Source organism: Phoca vitulina, unplaced genomic scaffold (assembly GCF_004348235.1).
Source record: "Phoca vitulina isolate PV1807 unplaced genomic scaffold, GSC_HSeal_1.0 scaffold63, whole genome shotgun sequence".
NCBI classification, from domain to species: Eukaryota; Metazoa; Chordata; class Mammalia; order Carnivora; family Phocidae; genus Phoca; species Phoca vitulina.
The window spans coordinates 8,730,252-8,747,742 of NW_022589766.1; the positions used below are offsets into that span (position 1 = coordinate 8,730,252).

At 51.9% G+C, this 17,491-nt stretch overlaps 1 protein-coding gene across 3 annotated transcripts in view; it reads right to left on the bottom strand.

The window, feature by feature from the left end:
• The window catches only part of GALNT14 (polypeptide N-acetylgalactosaminyltransferase 14), a 220,113-nt gene that overhangs the window by 10,732 nt on the left and 191,890 nt on the right, over positions 1–17,491 (bottom strand). The window contains exons 14-15 of one of the 3 annotated variants that reach the window (XR_004297810.1): positions 10,352–10,471; positions 2,857–2,964 (exon numbers count right to left, since the gene is read on the bottom strand). Coding sequence is in view for 2 of the 3 variants with exons in the window: in XM_032391518.1 (XP_032247409.1) it covers positions 9,019–9,177; positions 10,352–10,471 (279 nt within the window). In the remaining variant the exon portion in view is untranslated. Of the gene's footprint in view, positions 1–2,856; positions 2,965–8,565; positions 9,178–10,351; positions 10,472–17,491 lie in introns of those variants that run through there. The other 2 variants (XM_032391518.1, XM_032391519.1) reach the window with 2 other exon arrangements.

Below are 17,491 nucleotides of genomic sequence, written 5' to 3' on the forward strand. Positions count from 1 at the left end.
CCATCCCATCCCCTATGAAGCTTTCTCATCCCCTCCTTGGTGCCCCTTACACCCCAGTGACCTCTGCAACAGCTGGGAGCACATCGTCCCCCTGTTCCAACTCTCCCGAAAATGAAACCTGTTTCTCTCCTCTGTTTGCTGTTCTCGAAGGCAAGGCCTGGCGGCCAGCTCCGGACATAGTGCCGGCCATATAATAGATGCCTAGTAAATGCTTACTGCTTGGTGATCTCCATATACATTTGGGGGGGCTGACCTGCCATGTACTTTGCAAGGCAGCATGGCCACTTATAAAAGTTGGGCAACCTTGACCCATTATTTAACTTCTCTGAGACTCAAGTTCCTCATCTGTGAAATCATGAGGATAATACCTATCTCAGCAGACTGCTGTTAGCATCCAATAAAACAGGGACTGCAGAGCACATAGGCATACAGTCGGCCATAATAACAGCTCACTAAATGCTAATTCCTTTCTCCCTTCTTTACCTAAGAAATAGTTGGTGGGTGAATGAATCTGAGGTCAGTGTGGCTCACCAGTTGTTCAACGTGCAGAACTACTTAATTTAAAGCTCCAACCATTATTTTCTTTCTGGCAGGAACACAAGTATTTGTGATTTTATCCTGAATGGGAGGAGCAGCAGAGCCTAGTTGTTAGGAACCCAGAACTCTGGAGCGGACTCCTTAGACCCAAATCTCACGTCTACTACCAGTTGTATGACTTTGGGTAAATGACTTAACTTTCTCGGCCCCCAAGTTACTCATTCCTAAGACAGAGAGATGATAGTAGTATTATTATCACATAGCTATTACTTTCATGAGGATTGACTCAGTTAAAATCTTTAAAGCTCTCAGAACAATGCCGAGCCCAGAGTTAAGTGCTGTGTAAGTGGTTTGCTATGCTACTGTTCTTCTTTTGTGTGTCTAAAATGTTTTTATAATTAACTAATTAAGCCTTGTTATCAGAAACTCAAATAGAACAATTAAATATGGGACTCTGAGGGCATTTGTTCAGCAGGCAGAACGGGATCCCCTTGGCATGGAGGCCATTCTTCCCCCTTGCTCCCCTCACCTTCTGCTCTCCTCCCATGGCCGCCACCACAGTCACTCAGAATCACGGTCTACCTTCCACTCTGTCGGTGACATGGTTTAGGCCTCATAATCTCCCTCAGACTATTTCTGGAATCTCTAATAGGCCCTCCTTCACAGAATCTCACCTCCAAAGCTCCTTACTTCCTGCTACTTAATCCATCTTCCTCCTCTTCCACTCTAGTCAATATTACTCTCTTTCTTTACCACCTTCAGTGGCTCACAGCTACCTGCCCAATCAAGTTCAGAATCTTCTGCCTGGCATTTGAGTCTCCCTCTCTGACCCACACTCTCTTCTGTGTCTTCTACACCATGGGCTGGTTGACCTTCTCCATACTCCCTGAAAAAGACCCATCTTGTCTTATTTCTCTGTGTCTTTGCTCAGCTGTTTTTATCACCGAGCACGCATCCCCCTCTCCATCATTTTTGAAATCTCACTTATGCTTCAAGTTCATCTCACATGGGGTCTTGTCTTCCTTTGAACCTGAGTTCTTTCTTTGAACTTCTTTTCTGACACAACATTCTGTCTGCACTACTTTGGGTCCTTAACATCCCACCTCCTTGTTCAAGACTGAGGGTCCTATAAAACCATTTGTAGTTCTAGAACACCTGCACCCCCAGTTAGTGAGAGATCAGTCCCCACTCCCTGAGCAGGGGACCCCACCTGAAGGCAGGTGGAAGCTCAGGGCATGGGGTGCTGGATGCAGTATTCTGACAACTTCAGGGGGAACCTCCCAAACTGAAAATCGTGCAGGTGCCAGGCTGGTGAGCAAAGAGAGGCAGAATTCAGGTCATTATGAGAGCCGAGGGTAGGAAGCAGGGCTGAGCTATTTTCTGGGTGTTGGGGTGTGGTGTGACCGTCTCTGAGAACAAGGGGGAGCCTCTGGGGGCGTGGGCCAGGCCGGACGTGCTCGGCCAGCCTCTGTGATTCGCATGCTTGTCTTTGGTTCTCCTGAATCAGGACACTGTTGGCGGCACGGCTTCCCCATGGGGCTCAGCGCGGACTGTGGCACACACGGGCTGGCACACAGGGCACAGATCGGAGCAGTGGGTACAGGCTGGAACGAACACAGAAGCCGACGGAACACCTGGTGCGGGGAACAGCCAAGAGCTGCAGGGAGCAAAGGGCCAAGACTGGCGAGAGGGACCGCATTTCCCACACTGCTCTCCTCCGCTTCCTTCCCCTCCTGGGCTCGTCACCAATTCCAAACCCAAGAGCCGTGCTGCCGGGGGTCGGGTCCTCCATGACCCTGGGCAATCACACAGGCAAGTCTCAGGTCCAGCCTACCCTCAACGTGACCTCTGAGGATTGAGCTCAGCCTTCAACACTCTGCTCTCTGCTCTGGACGTGGATGTTCAAACCTCACAATAAAACTATAATGACAACAAACATTTATATGCTATGTTCCTGGCTCTGTGCTGAGAACTCCACATTTCACTTAATCTCACACTAAAATGATGAGATAGGTAGGACTATTGTCCCATTGACAGAAGAGGAAATTGAGCTCAGAGAAGTCAAGTAATTTGTCCCTAGTCACACAGCCAGGAACTGGAGGAGCCAGGATCTGAACCTACTTTATCTGACCCCAGTCCATGGGGCTAACTGCGGTACTTTAGAGGAGCATGTTGATCAAAGGAGAGGGGGAGATCAGGCTCAAGGGGAGGCTTTTTCCTCTACGTCAGGGAACGGACAGGTTAGGGTAGAGTCAGGGTAAGAGAAATTAGGGTACTGTGCAGTGAATGGGGAAGGGTTGGCTGAAGGGGCAGCATTACCTGAAGGAGCAAGAGGGCTGGCGGGGGCCCAAGGCACAGGTGAGGGGTCGGCTTCAAAGGAGGCTACCGGCCGGAAGGCAGCAGCTCATTCCACATGGCCTCAAATTCCTGCATTCACAGAGGAGAAAAGTTATTTTCAGTAAAGGGCAGGAGAGGACCTGGGTATGGGTGGAGTGAAGGGGTTCGGTCTCTCCATGTGGGGACAGGCCCAGGGCATCTCCTCAAGTTGAAGGACAGGCCTGCCGGAAAGAATAAAAGGCCCGGCTGAGCCGGCTGCCTCCCTTGATCTTACACCCCCACCCGGGATGAATGAGAACACTCTTGGAACCGAGCTTGCTCTGTCCGTCTTCTCCTACTTAGCCTCTGGCTGTCAGCTCACCTTGTCACACTGAAGCACCCTGCGGAGAAGGATGGGGGCGGGGACTCCTTTTCTTTCCTCCGGTTCTGGGGATGCTATCTCCCAGCAGGTGCGGAGAGGCACCGGGCACACAGCGCACGCCCGCAGCCCCCCAGCTTGCCCTCCCAGCCTGCCCTGCCGTCACCGAAGGCCCTTCACCCCGGCGCCGCGGCTGGCCCAGGGCGGGAGGTGCCCTTGGAAGCTGGAGCCTCTCTCAAGGCCACGCAGTGAGCCTTCTGCAGGGGTGCTGAGCACTCCTGGCTGGACGGTGAGTTATTGCAGCCTGTTATCTTCAGCAGCAGGTGGAGGCATCCTGGGCTGCTCTTTCCTGCCAAGGGAAGCCAGATAATATTTACTGGCGCAAATGAATAAGGTAACCAGCCCTGTCACAGCACGGAGGATGCGTCTCTCACCCAAGGTTTTGGTTGTGGGTTTTTTTTTTCCCCTCCTTTCTTTCTTCATTATGTTTGTAATTTTGTTTTATTATTTCCCATTGGAAGGCCGTGAAATGAAAATGATGCAATCTACTGCTGTGAAATAATGTTGTGCTCCAGTCCTTTTCCAATAAGCCCTGAGGTGTGCGCTGTGACGGCTTCATTAAATTAGTCGGCTCCATGGCAAATGGAAAAGTGCTCAGAGCTTCGGATGGTGCTAATCCGAGTTGGGCTGCCTGAGACCTCACACCACCAGGGAGCCTGGGAGGTTTGGCTCCGCGTGTTGGAGAGAAGAGGCTCCCGCCCACCACCTGCCCGGCCCCAGAGGCCTCCGTGTCCACGCAGCTGCTAGACATTTCCTGGAACCCTTAAACCTTCCCCATCTCCTCTGGGTGCCCGATGCTGCCCAGGTGTGGTCACATGCTAAGGGAACGGACAGGTTAGGGCACTAGCTCTCGGCGGGGGGAGGGCATGGTGGGCAGCAGCTCAGCACGTGGAGGGGGGGGAAGGAAGGGGCCTTAAATCTGTACGGTAAACCACACGGACCAGAGGTAAAAGGCGAGCCTGTCCGTGAAGGCCAGCCAGGACTCACACAGCAAAATGCCCGGGATTCTTGTAGATGAAATGCAAGCGCTGCCCGTCTACTCTTCTGTCACCATCCCCCAGAGTTTATGAGAATAGATTCTCTCTTGCTGGGCTCTACGGCAGTATTAAAGATTTCCATTACTGATAGTTCTTTCCAGTTAGTACTTTCAGTATTAAATTCTGTCATTAGGAAGTAAAATATGCATGATCCCTAAATCTATGGGTATTATAACAAGATTTCATTGTTATAAATTTGTCTTCTTGGTCCTCCATTTCTGTCTTTGCTGTCTTTTTAAAACCCTAATGTCTGATAGCTATAGCCAGGAGATAATTAGGAAGTGGTACTAAAGAATCACAGGCTTATTCTCTCACTCATTCACAGAAATTTATTGAGTGTCTACACTAAGACATGGTGTCCTGCAGCCAGTGGGAAAGACAGTGGTGACAGCTAATTACAACACTAAGGGATTTTGGTCTGAGCTGATATAGGCAGCCCCCTCCCACACACATATGTATATACCCACACATTGTATAAAATACAATAAAACAATTTGAAATCACAGCTGCACTTGAAAGAAACGGGATAGCCCAGATTTCAAAAACGAGTGCAAATTCAAAGCCAGGGTGGTGAGTGTGTGCTGAAGGGGAATTGAATCCAGATGGCTGGAGTCCCAAACCCCAAGAAGAGGCAAGATGTGAAGGCCATGGACTCCTGGGTGGCTGGGACCAGAAACAAGACCCTACATACAGTTGGTGGCTTAAAAGGGCTAATGGTCCCCACCCACCAGCTGGGCGAATGGTGATGGCATGACAGCAGGACAATAATTTGGGTAGAGAAAAGATAATTTGCAAAAGATCGAAAACCAAGCTGATGCCAAGTGAATATGTGGGGTCCAAATTCCCATCACTTTCACAGAGTGGAAACCACAATCAGAGAAATCAATGTATAAACTGGTTTAAAATCAATGGGAACCAACAGAGGCAGACTCGAACCTTCCTCGAGATATGCCCCACAACCCAGGCACCGGGGATGCCCAGAAAAAATGATTCCTACTGAAGATGAGCTCACACAAAGGAATTACACGGCACATAAGGAAACAAACTGGCAAGAGAGCGAGGCTCAGATTCGATATGGCACCCAGCTTGGCTACCTATGCTGCTCCTAGAATTACCCAAAAGCTCCCATTTCTTCCCATCCATTTGATATCATCATCCTTCCAACTCTAATCCAGACACTTGAGCATGCCCAGAGCCCCTGCCTCTCTTCTTTCCAGTATATATAAAAAACATATGTATAAAATCCCTCCCACTTAATTTGCACACCACACCATTAAATACTTAGCCACCCTTATTTTTTTTAAAAAAGACTTTATTCATTTATTTATTTGACAAAGAGAGAAAGAGTACAAGCAGGGGGAGCAGAAGGCAGAGAGGGAGGGAGAAGCAGGCTCCCCACTGAGCAAGGAGCCTGATGTGGGGCTTGATCCCACGACCTTGAGATCATGACCGGAGCTGAAGGCAGACACTTAACCAACTGAGCCACCCAGGCGCTCCCTTAGTAGCCCTTATTGTTTGTATCTGAGCCCACTAGCCAGATGTGATCCCAGGTGAGGGGGCTTCTGCCACACCTGGCCACCTCCTCACCTGGCAGTGTGGTGAGACTGCTCCAGGGTAGTGACCCCAAGCTTGGTTTGGGGGTCTCAATTATGTGAGCCCTTCGAATATGAAGAGTGTAGATCCCTTCTGTTTTCATAGGTTGATGTCATTTGCCAACTACTGGTGGTCTTCTGAGTGAGCTCTTCCTGGTTCCTAAAATTTGGCATCAAACTCAGTGATCAAGTTGACTGAGGGCTCTGATTCAGCATCCACCCAAAGACCTGACCCCCAGGTAAAGCCTGGCCACACTGACTCTGCTGTGTGATTGCAGGCCGAGGTGTCCCAGAACGGGTCGCTGTCCCGTCAGGGCATCGTCAGCATTGTCCTGAGCTGGGGGAGGTTTGGAAATACTGCTATTTCTGCTTTCAAATCATAAATTACTCTTGCTTTGGCTTCACCACCATCAGCTTAGTGAATAGAGGATGGATCATTCTACATGGCTGTCATGATTCATTTGCCTCATCAGAGTTATAATCCCTACAACCTGCTACAGAAGCCTTAAGACACATGCCTTGTAGTTCACATGTGAACCATCCATGTCTCCATTAGAGGATTACTGTCCACATGCTTCCTTATTATCCCAAGGCCTTTCACTAGTAAGAGGGAGGTCAGTAGGATTGCTGAAGTCAATGGCATTGCTGAGTGCTAGCTCTTTGGCCACATCAAAGCAGCCCAGATAAAAAATGTTTGTCCTCCTGGGACAATGCTTCCCCATGTCCTTGGGTGTTCAAGAAGGGACTTAAGAGCCACCTACACTCTGTGAATTTATAAGGGTAGTAAAATATGAGTAAAGTTACTTCATCTTGGACAAGGAATAGTTTTTCCAATCATCCATTTAGGAAAACATTCACTGAGAGCTTGATGTGCCCAGCCCAGTGGTGGGGATAAGGCAGAGACGACCTTGCTGCCCCCAGGGAGCTCAAGGACAGGCAGGGCCACAGAGGGAGACCAAGAACAGGTGAGGACATCAGCTCCTTGAGTTCCCTTAGTGCTGTGCCTGTTTCCCTGACTCAGGAGAGAGGGTGCTGCTAAACCTATCTGGTCTTTCCTTCTCTGCAAGGCCAGCTTAAACCCTGTGGACACAGCTCAAGGAGCCATCAGATCCTCTTCTTTAACAGACATCTTTATCTATCCCATGGCCTCCTCTCCTTTTCACAGCAGGGAATGAAATAGCCCCACAAAAGAGCCAAATCATAACTAAAGAAAGTAATAGGAAGACTGTATACACAAATACAACCTGCAGAGAAGATTCTGGGTGTGCACACTCAGCGCTTGACTTCCTACCCCTGCAGTGGTCCTCAGTAATGATGGGCTTGACCAATGGCCTTCACTGAAGTCTTTCTGGATGAAGGGGAGACAGACACCTGTTTAGGGCATAATAGTTACTGCGACAGCCAGAATCCAAAATGGCTCCCAATGATCCCACCTCCTGGCATCAGCTTTCTTGTGTAATTCCCTCCCGTTAAGTGTGGGCTGAGCCTAGTGATTTGCTTCTATCACATAGAAGGTGGTAAAAGTGATGGATGGTAACTTGTGAGATTAGATTCTAAAAGACTATACCTTCCATCTTGCTGGCACCCTCGTCTCCTGGGGCTTGCTTGCTCCAGTCAAGTGAGCTGTTATGTTGGAGAGGCCTATATAGCAAGGAACTGAGGGTGGCTTCTGGACAACAGGCCGTGAGAACCAAATCCTGCCAACAACCACTGAGTGAGCCTGGGACAGATCCTCCTGGTTGAACCTTGAGATGACTAGAGCCCCTGACAACACCTTGACTGCAGCCTTTTCAGTCCTTCTGAAGCCAGGGACCCTGCGAATCCATGCCTAGATTCTTGGCCCATAGATACCATTTGGTAACAAATGTGTGTTGCTTTAAGCTAAGTTCTGGGGGATAATTTGTCACTCAGCAGTACGTAAGTAAGACCATTACAAAACAGCTTGCAGAGAATGTACCTCGGCAGAGAAGGTATGGGCCTATTTTGGGAATTTTTAAAACAATATGGATTGGTTCTTTTTTCTTTTCTTTTCTTTTTTTTTTAAAGATTTTTATGTATTTATTTGAAAGAGAAAGAGAGAGAAAATGAGCATGAGTGGGGGAGGGGCAGAGGGAGAAGCAGACTCCCCACTGAGGAGGGAGCCTGACATGGGATTCGATCCCAGGACCCTGGGATCATGACCTGAGCCAAAGGCAGATGCTTAACCGACTGAGCCACCTAGATGCCCCTGGCTTGGTTCTTTTCTTAAACCTTAGTTAATAAGCATGGACAAACACAGTACCCAATTCCCAGGGCATACTGGGGATTTATTAAAGAAACTCCCAGCTAGTGGCCACAGACTATAAAGCCACGAGGGCCCAGACAGACATCTAGGGCAGTAGTTCCAGCCAGGGAGGGGCATCAGAATCAGCTGAGGAGCCTGGGCCCCACCGGGATCCCCTGAAGCTGGAACCTGGAGCCCTGAGCAGACATGATTTCTCCGGGTGAGAGACTGTAATCCTGGGTAAGAACCATGGACCTGCTCCTGCTCCCCAACGTGATGTACTGGGAGATGAAGGGCCAGAGAAGTTGTGTGTCTATTTAAGGTCACACAGCCTGTTGTGGCCGCCAGTGTCCCCTCTGAATGGAGAACTCAGCTCAGGTTTGTGCTAACAGTAGAAACAAATAAAGAGATGCACAGAGAAAACTTCTAAGGTTCCTTTATTTGTTTTGAAAACAACCTCCATTCTTTCTCTCTCAATTTAGTCCCAGCCTTGTGACAAAAAAGCTTTTCTCTCTGGCCTCCTCTGTAAGAAAGGGAACAACATAAACACTCCCCGTGAGAGCTCTCTCCCCAGATTCCAGGGAGGGGCAGACCGGGCCAGGACTGGAACGGAACAGCATGGAGAACACGTGGGATCTGTCTTCGAGCCCCACTTGGCTTACAATCCCTTCCCCCATCCTCCCTGAGACATCTGCTCCTGTCCGGGGGGGTTCTCCCTCCACCTCCCAGTTCAGAGCATCTGCAGTAGCTGTGGGCTGCTCGTAGCCTGATTTCCAGTCTGCTTGTCATCCGGGGAAACGTCACCCACAGTCCCACTGATTCTGGCTCGGGTCCTCAAGAGCTCACCAGGTCCCAGTGCTGGCTCATAAGTGATGACTCACAAGGGTTGACCACGATTTCCCTGCCATTCTCAGAGCCATCACCAAACATGTCCGTGTCTAGGCAGAGGTGGGAGGCTATGTGCTCGATGCGGGAACCAGTCTTGGTCCATTGCTGAGAAGACGGAGAGGAGAGAGCATGAACCGGAATTCTCTGGCTAAGGGCCCAGGTTCTATCAATAATATCAGGAGTTCCAGAATAATCAGACATGTTTACACCACATGGCTAGGGTCACCCAGAGACTTGACTTCATGGTCTCACGGAGGAATAAAACTGCAACTAATTGCTTTGCCAGGTATTACTGTTGGTTTTTTGTTTTGTTTTTTGTTTGTTTTTTGTTTTGGATAAAAAAGTAAAAGCAAAATCAGTATGTTCACTAGGAGAATCATTAGAAGGCAATAACTTTCCAAGCACTAGGCCAGAGAACATGAAGCATATGAGTCACGGGAGCAACCAAAGAAACGACGAGCACTCAGCGTCTGCATGTCAGGAAGATGTGGGAGCGAGCGGGGGGATGGGGCACAGGGGGGCAGAGAGGCTTCTGGGCAGCACCCGATGCCAGCAGGCTCTGCTCCTCCAAAGCCCTTCAGCGCATGAAGGGCCCAATCAGAGAAGGGGGTCTCGTGCCGCTGCTCCCCAGACTTTACCTCACATGATAAGGAAGGGGGGGATGAACGTGTTTTGGGGAACCACCACGGCGCAGGCACCAGGGCGCACTTCTGTGACTCCCTCGTGCGGTGGGCATCTTCACCTCCATTTCAGAGAGGAAGGAACCGAAGTCCAGTGAGCTGCCGTGGGTCCCATGGCTAGTGAGCCATACAAAGGGCATCTGGATGTCCGTCTCTCTAACGCCAACACCCAATCGGCAGGAGACTGCGTGTGGTCAACAGCGTGGGCCCGACGGGGCACATGGTGCATCCAGAGGGCACATCCTGCCAGAGCCCAAGGCCCCCCGCAGGCCAAGATTCCAGTGCTGCTCATCCTGCGGCCCTGAAGGCTTTGTCCCAGTGCTCTCCTGCTCTGGGATGCCAGGTGGGAGTTGGAGCTAGATGGGCGAGCACAAGATGCGCGTGCCCACTGGGGCCCGGCCAGGTCCGCCGACATTCGGGGACAAGCTGACCGCCGCAGCTGGTGCCCCTGTTCTCCTCTCCTGACCAGAAGGGCCTCTTTCTGATCAGCCCCTCTGCTTCTAGAGGTTCTCCCTGGTCTTGCACATGAGACTGGGACCCACACAGGCAGTCCCGTCACTGAAGGTGGAGACGCCCCGGTGCACCCACTGAGCACTCACCTGTTTGTCATCTCCGTTCTTGCAGAGGACGAGAACCACCGGGGCACCAGGGAACATGGTGATGACAGACAGGCACAGCTCCTCCTGGAGGATCTGCTGGGTGTATGTGAAGGCCCATATCTGGAGGGGAAGAGGCCAGAAGGTTCACATCAGGATCCTTGGAAGCATGGTGGGACAGGTCTGGGACGTGTCTGGGACCGTGTGAGAATTAGCACAGCTTGGTAAAAAGCACTGGAGGTCCGAGCAGGAACAGACCATCAACAAAGTCACCTTGGAAAATGGGACCCACTAGTCAGAGACTCCCAGGTCCTGCCCCCCTGAAGTCTCCATCTCCACACCTGGGAAGGGGACTGGCCTGGGCATGCAGGCCACCTCTGGGAGGCTTGAGGTGGGGCAGCCTCAACGACACCCCAGCCCAGCCATGTGGTCTCTAGTTTCTCTGTTTGGATCCGTATCTATTCCCCACACTTGACACTGCAGCTATCTCCAGCTGTCTTTAGAATGTCCCAGGCCATCTCCAGCTGTCTTTAGAATGTCCCTTCTTTGAAAAGGACAGATGGCGGGATGAAGGGAACAGGGAGTGTGCCGAGGGAGGGAGTGGAAGAAGAGCAGAAGGACAGCAGGTCACGAGACAGAAAATGGTCCCCACAGGTGTGTGCACTCCAGCACTCCAGGGGAACAGATCATTGGGCCCCAGAGCCCCTGCCGGGAGGGACACTGAAAAAGCGAACAGACAAGGAGGCTGGGGAGAGGAAAGGGCCATTCCATTTGAGGGTCATCACAAGGAATGTTTCTCGGTTATTCCACGAAATGCCGGAAATCAGAGAGCAAGGAGCTGCTGAAGGAGCTCAAACCACTTCGAGTTCTTAGGTCAGAGGAACGAAAATGTGAGCCTCCAAGAGGTCCTTCCCAGGCTGTGAAGTAGGGGCCTCATCACTGGGCAAAGAAGGTGACTGGTGAATTGGATGCCCTGGGGGGAGCTGCAGAGAGGACCCGTCAAGGGCTGGACCCCTTCGCCACTCCACACCTGCTGACCAGCTGACCCCCAGCCTCTGGACTGGGCTGCTTGTCAGCTACTTCTCCTTGGCCTGAGAATGAATCAAGGATCCGTTAGCTGGCCGGTCCCCTGCTCTAGGACCACGTGTCCCGTAAGCTGAGCCGGTGTTCATGTGCTCCTTGTCCTGCACCTTCCCTAGCTCACGGCAGCCCCCTCCTGGCCCTGGCACCCCTCCTGACTTCTGCCATCTGGTGACATCTTCGGTGTCTTTCCATGCCCTGGCTTGTTCCCCTCCTTGCCCAAAGGCTTGGGTCCTTCTGCTGCCTCACCAGGTCACCTGGATGCAGAACCCTGCCTCTCCTGATCTGGGACTTTCCCTGTCCCTGATACCTGGATAGGGCCACCAGCCCAGGGGGAGCCACTGTCCCTCTAGGGTCCTGCGTGTGGATTCTCATGTCCCTTTTCAAATTGCCGGTGTTGGGAGAAGACCTAGACCAGAAGGCACTCCCTGGGGCGGGGTGGGGTGGGGATGGAAATACAGATTGGTAAAAGACAGGCAGTGCGTTAAGAATTCTTGAAGCCTGGGAATAAAATCTTTAAAAAAAAAAAAAAATAGGACGCCTGGGTGGCTCAGTCAGTTAAGCGACTGCCTTTGGCTCAGGTCATGATCCTGGAGTCCCGGGATCGAGTCCCACATTGGGCTCCTGGCTCAGCAGGGGGCCTGCTTCTCCCTCTGACCCTCTCCCCTCTCATGCTGTTTCTCTCTCTTTCTCTCTCAAATAAATCAATAAACTCTTAAAAAAAAAAAAAAGAATTCTTGAAGCCTGGGGGTGGCTACAGGGGCTCTTTATACTCTCCCATCTATTTCTAGATCTATATATATTTAAATTTTTTAATACTAAATGTAATGAAATGTACTCCTTGGGACGTATCAAGAAGTTCTCCTTGGCCTTGAACATCACCATACTATGCATGCCATTTGCTTCCCTCCAGGATTAGCTGAAAGGGAAAAATGTCTGTATGCACAGGGGTGATGCAGTAATCACGACCCTGTTACTGACGGCCAATATTTCCTGAGGACTTACTATGTGCTAGGCACTGTCCTGGGGCCTTGGCACAGAGGACGTTAGTCTTCATAAGAATCCTACTAGATAGCTATTATTATTATTGTCCCCATTCTACATGACAAAAGCCTCGCAGAAGTCATGCACCTCTCTCCGACCGACTCTCTGTAGCGCCTTTGTTGTTGCTGCTGCCAGGGTCCCGGCTCCCTCTACCCCAGTTTAATCACAGGTAATGTCTGTCGCTGAGATCCCTCTTCCACGTTGTAAATATGAAAACTCAGGATCACCCCCACTTCGACAGCAGAGAGCTGGCCAGTTCCCACTGGCAGCCCCTATGAGAAGGGGAACGAAGATCACACCCCACGTAGGGGACTAGGGAGGGGGCAGCTGAGAGAGCGGGCCCCTCCCTGATGCGGACAGGCACTGGAGAAGAGTATGAATGGAGTCCCACATTCTACGGACTCCACATCAGAGCGGGGCACACAGAGCTAGCTTCCTGGGCCTGCTCCCCTCTTCTTCCCACCCTGGCTCTGCCATCCCCCATCATCCACTCCCCTGTCTGCATATCCATGCTCACTTGGTCACTCCCCTTTACAGGGCCCCCCCTTGGGCCTAGGTGTGTGCTAGGGACACAGTCTACCCTTGGGAGATCCATGCAGGTCCTGATGTCAGGTTAGGGCCATCTGGATGGGGGTTCTGGGGCTCCGGACCTCTGGAGTGTGATCTAGGAGGTGGGAGCTGGTCTTGGGTGCGTGTCCAAAGAATTCCACATGGGGAGAGGAGAGAAAGGCCTGAAGCCCAGGCCCAAGCCCAAGGGCAGGGCTGCCAGGGAACTGCTGCCCAGGCCCGCCATACAACTGGCCTCAGCTTTAGATTTCTGCCATTGTCGAGAAATGAGGCTAAACAGACGGTCAGCGATGTGGAAAGAAGATAAGGTCCATCCCTCTGGCCCATTACCCACCCACACTAGCTGCTATGAACCGTGAATTAGCATTTAAAAAATAAATCCTGTAATTATTTTGATTACTACAATACACTGACTTTGTATTTTTTTACGTTAAAAGCATTAATTAATTAAACATAAAACTTGAGATATACCACAATTTCTAAAAAGCTCATTTTGGCATTGCTTCTTTTATAATATCCTAGGGGCTTTAAAAACTGGACGTGCTGGGGGTGGTGTGGGGGTGGGAGAGGAGTGGTGCTTCTTTCGACATCTGAGATGTCCCACCCACTCACGCCTTTCGGGAAAGAACGCAGATGGCACCCGGCTGGGGCTGGGCTTGGAGGAAATCACCTTAAGATCCCCAGGGGGAGAATGCACACATGCACAGACAAGGGATCGAAGCCTTTACACTAAGTGGACTTTCCATTAACTGGTGCTTTACTGGCACTGAAATAATTCAGCCTCACAATTTCTCAGAGGAACACAGCTCTCTGGCCACATCTGCAAGAGAGGAGAGAGGGAAGCAGAACACAGAAGCAGGTGGGGCAGGAAGCGAGGAGAGGTTTTCCGATTCCCATTCTGCAGCCTGTCAGGCTTCCAAAATGGCCGGTGATGAATGGGTTTATTAAATGAATCCTGGAGTCAGAAATGGATTCGGGAAGGTAGCAGGGGTTGCTCAGGCTGGCCTGGCCGAGATCAGTGCACGCTGGGCTGTGTGCTGACAGCTCTATTGGGGGTGTCTGGCCAAGTCGCAGCCCCCACCCCCAGGGCACACAGACATGGCCATACCCACGGGAGGTAACCCAGAGACGGTGTGGGCGGCCTCACCCCCTCACAGATAGACCAGTAAGGGGCCGAGGAGGAGGAGGTCCACTCCTGGCCCTCTAGCCCCTTTGCTCCTGCCCTGGAAGAGGGGAACTGGTGATGGGGGGGGTCCAGGCTGGACAGCCTCACAACCTTCTGTGCTTAGCGGGAGTCTCTGGAGGACAGCCCCTGCGTGCAGAGAAGGGAGCGGCCTGGCAGGTGGGGGCAGTAGACTTCTCTCTGGGCAATGCCCAGCTGGCCGCAGCCCCGAGGCCTGGGATGAAATAGGCCGCAGCACCCAGCCTGGGGTTCACGGTCTAGTACTGGATGGAGCAGCAGAGAAGAAAGATGGTCTTAAGAGGACATGTCTAAAGGATCCAAGTTCTGAAAGAGGCAGGCATGAGAGGAGTCAGGGCCCAGGCACAGGGCTGACCTAGGAATGGCCCAGGACCACCACTAGTAGGCAAGAAGCAACCAGCCTGGGGTAGCAGCTCTCTACTGGGCTGATCTTGCTCCTATCTATCTATCTATCTATCTATCTATCTATCTATCTATCTGTCTGTCTATCTGTCTATCTATCTTCTATCCATCCATCCATCCACCCACCCACCATGTGGCAGTGTCTGGAAGCACTTTTTGATGACTATGACTGGGGGGGGGAGGTTGTTACTGGTACCCAGTGGGTGGGGCCAGGGATGATGGCAAGCACCTACAGTGCACAGGACAGTGCCCCAACAGAGAATTATCTGGTATTAACGCTAACAGTGCTGGGGTTGAGACACCCTCGCCTAGTGTGAAGGGCCTGGTCCCTGGAAGCAGCCGGCCCGCCAGTACTCGTGTATGACCCGGGTAGCACTGGCCTCTCTCAGCCTCGCTCGCCCCATCTGTGAGATGGCGGGGATAACAGGACATGGCTCATGGGGCCTGGGGATGACTAACCCAGATGAGGCCTGTGGAACCTGCAGGCCGGTGGCTGGCTCCGGCGCAGTCTCCGGGGACGGTATTTTGGTGACGCGTGGGAGGAACAATGGTCGGGTGAGAAGACAAACACTCCCACTTGGAGAGAAGGCAGGGGCTGTGTTTTCACGAGCACGGAAGCCCGAGTCAGTTACTGATGGCGGTGAGCTCCCCGTCCACGCACTCTCCTGCGTGGGGAACTACACACAATGGGGAAGAGACTGCAAATGCCGAGCGGCGCTGCGGGTTATGTTGTGGTTAGGTGGGCAAACTAGCTCATTTCTAAGGGCCTCTGGTTCTCGAGGCTTCACAGTCAGTCTGTTCATCCTCAAGGTGATGCTTGGAGGCAGGTATGACTCTATGGAAGGGAACAGAGATCAGGGGTCACTCTGGGCAACGCCAGGAGCAGACCACAGGGTTGACTATGAACGTGGGGCCTCTTTGGTGAGACCGGATCTGAGCTGAGAGCATCTAGGGCCACATTGAAGGCCACACACACCCCTGAAGCCCTCTTCGGACACAGTGTCTGCAACGAACAAGTGGGCGCAAGCCACACTTCAGTTCAGCCAGCCTCTCAGTGCACCCGGATGCCGAAGGATCACAAAAAGGCACCGACTGGCTGTGCTGGGGACACCCTCAGCCACACGGACACAGACTTCTGCCTCTCCCTGGTGACCAGCGGCAGCAGGGTGACCTGGTGGGCTCAGAGACACGCTCCCCGCCTTTGACTGGGATCTTCGCTGGACTCACTGTTGGGGTCTTTTATTTCCGGTCCCTCCTGTCACTTCACCCCAAGCTGTCAGGATACACTTCATATGCATGTGATTAAAAACCTACTCCCAGGACATTTGTTGTTGGGGCCTGCTGCCGAGCCCTGGAGTCCCGGCCCACCTGCCAAGGGCAGTGCAGGTGTGGGGAAGAGCGCTCACCTTCTCTCGCCCACCTGAGCGTCCAGCTGTGTACATGCATCCTTCACAAGCCAGTGGCCCAAACTGCCCGGAACACAGGTAGATGGACACAGTGAAAAATTTTTCCGTTTTTCTCCCTTTCTTTAAATTGGGACAGCAGTGTGATTTGTGCCTCTGTCTTCCTTCCATCTTTCACACAAGTATTTTTCTAGAGAATCCAATAAAGCTAAGAGGAAACTCATTAACCTGGAGGCTTCTTGGGCTTTGCACGTTTGCAAACAGATGATGTATTTCTCTTGTCCTTCACCCAAGGCATCAACCTGCCGACATCTTCAGTACACACCAAGATTAAACATTTTGTTCCCAAGGTTGACAAGCTGGCCAAGAAAGAGAAGGCAGGCAGGGGGAAGGATAGATGGGCCGGGGGTGGGGCAGAGATGTGAGCCCTCATCCAAGGCAGAGGACAACCATGCTCTGATTGTCTCCTTTCAACAATGAGGGCACCCATGTGCTGGGGGATACACTGCTGGAGAATGTGTGACCAGCTGGAAGCACAAATCTGAACTCTTGGCTCGAACCCGCTGGTCTTCTTTTACTCCAGATATCTGGAACCCTGGGATCCTCCACCCAAATGGCCTGAACCTGATTTCAGGATCTGTGTAGATCTTACCCTGGGTCAGTCCTCCCAAGGGTATACTGAGTCCCTACTGCACACAGCTGGGCCCAAAGGGGAACGTTTAGAGGGTAGTGACCGAGGTGGATATGCAGGCTGGGAGTGGGGGCGGGAAACAGAGCCACGGCAGGAAGTAAAGGGGAGCAGGCCCAGGCTGGAAGCCAGGGCTGTGTGTGCCCCCGGCTCTGGTGTGGAGCCCAGAATGTGGGCCTCCATTCACACTCTTCCCCAGTTCCTATCCATGTCAAGGAGGGGCCTACTGTCTAGGACCTTGGATAATCTCTCCAGGCCCTGGTTTCATCTGTAAAATGAGGATAATAGTAATACCTCCTCAACAGGGCTCTTGCGTCCCTTCCTTGATACGGCCTCCCCCAGGCAGAAGAGGAGGTGGCTGGAGAGAGGGCGGAATGAGTCACGGGAAGGGGCGGGAGGGGCAGACGTGACCCTGTCTGGACAGGCCAAGAGGCAGCGCAAGAGGAGAAATGAAATGTAGGAGAGGCGAAGGAGCAGAGCAAGGTCAGAGGAGAGAACCCCTGGATGCCCTAACGCATTAGCAGAAAGGGTTGGCGAGCAGAAGGACAGGACTGTCTTTCTTACGCAGGAAGGAGGGAAAGCTACCGAAAGGACGAGAAAGGTAACATAGGTCAGTCCTTCAAGGGTGTATGGCCCACACACACGCACGTGCACGCACACACACGCACGCACACTTGGGGATTATTCCAGCTGCAATAATTATGTAGATTTCTATCTGTCTAAAGTGGGTTTACACCTTCAGAAAACTTGGACGTTTT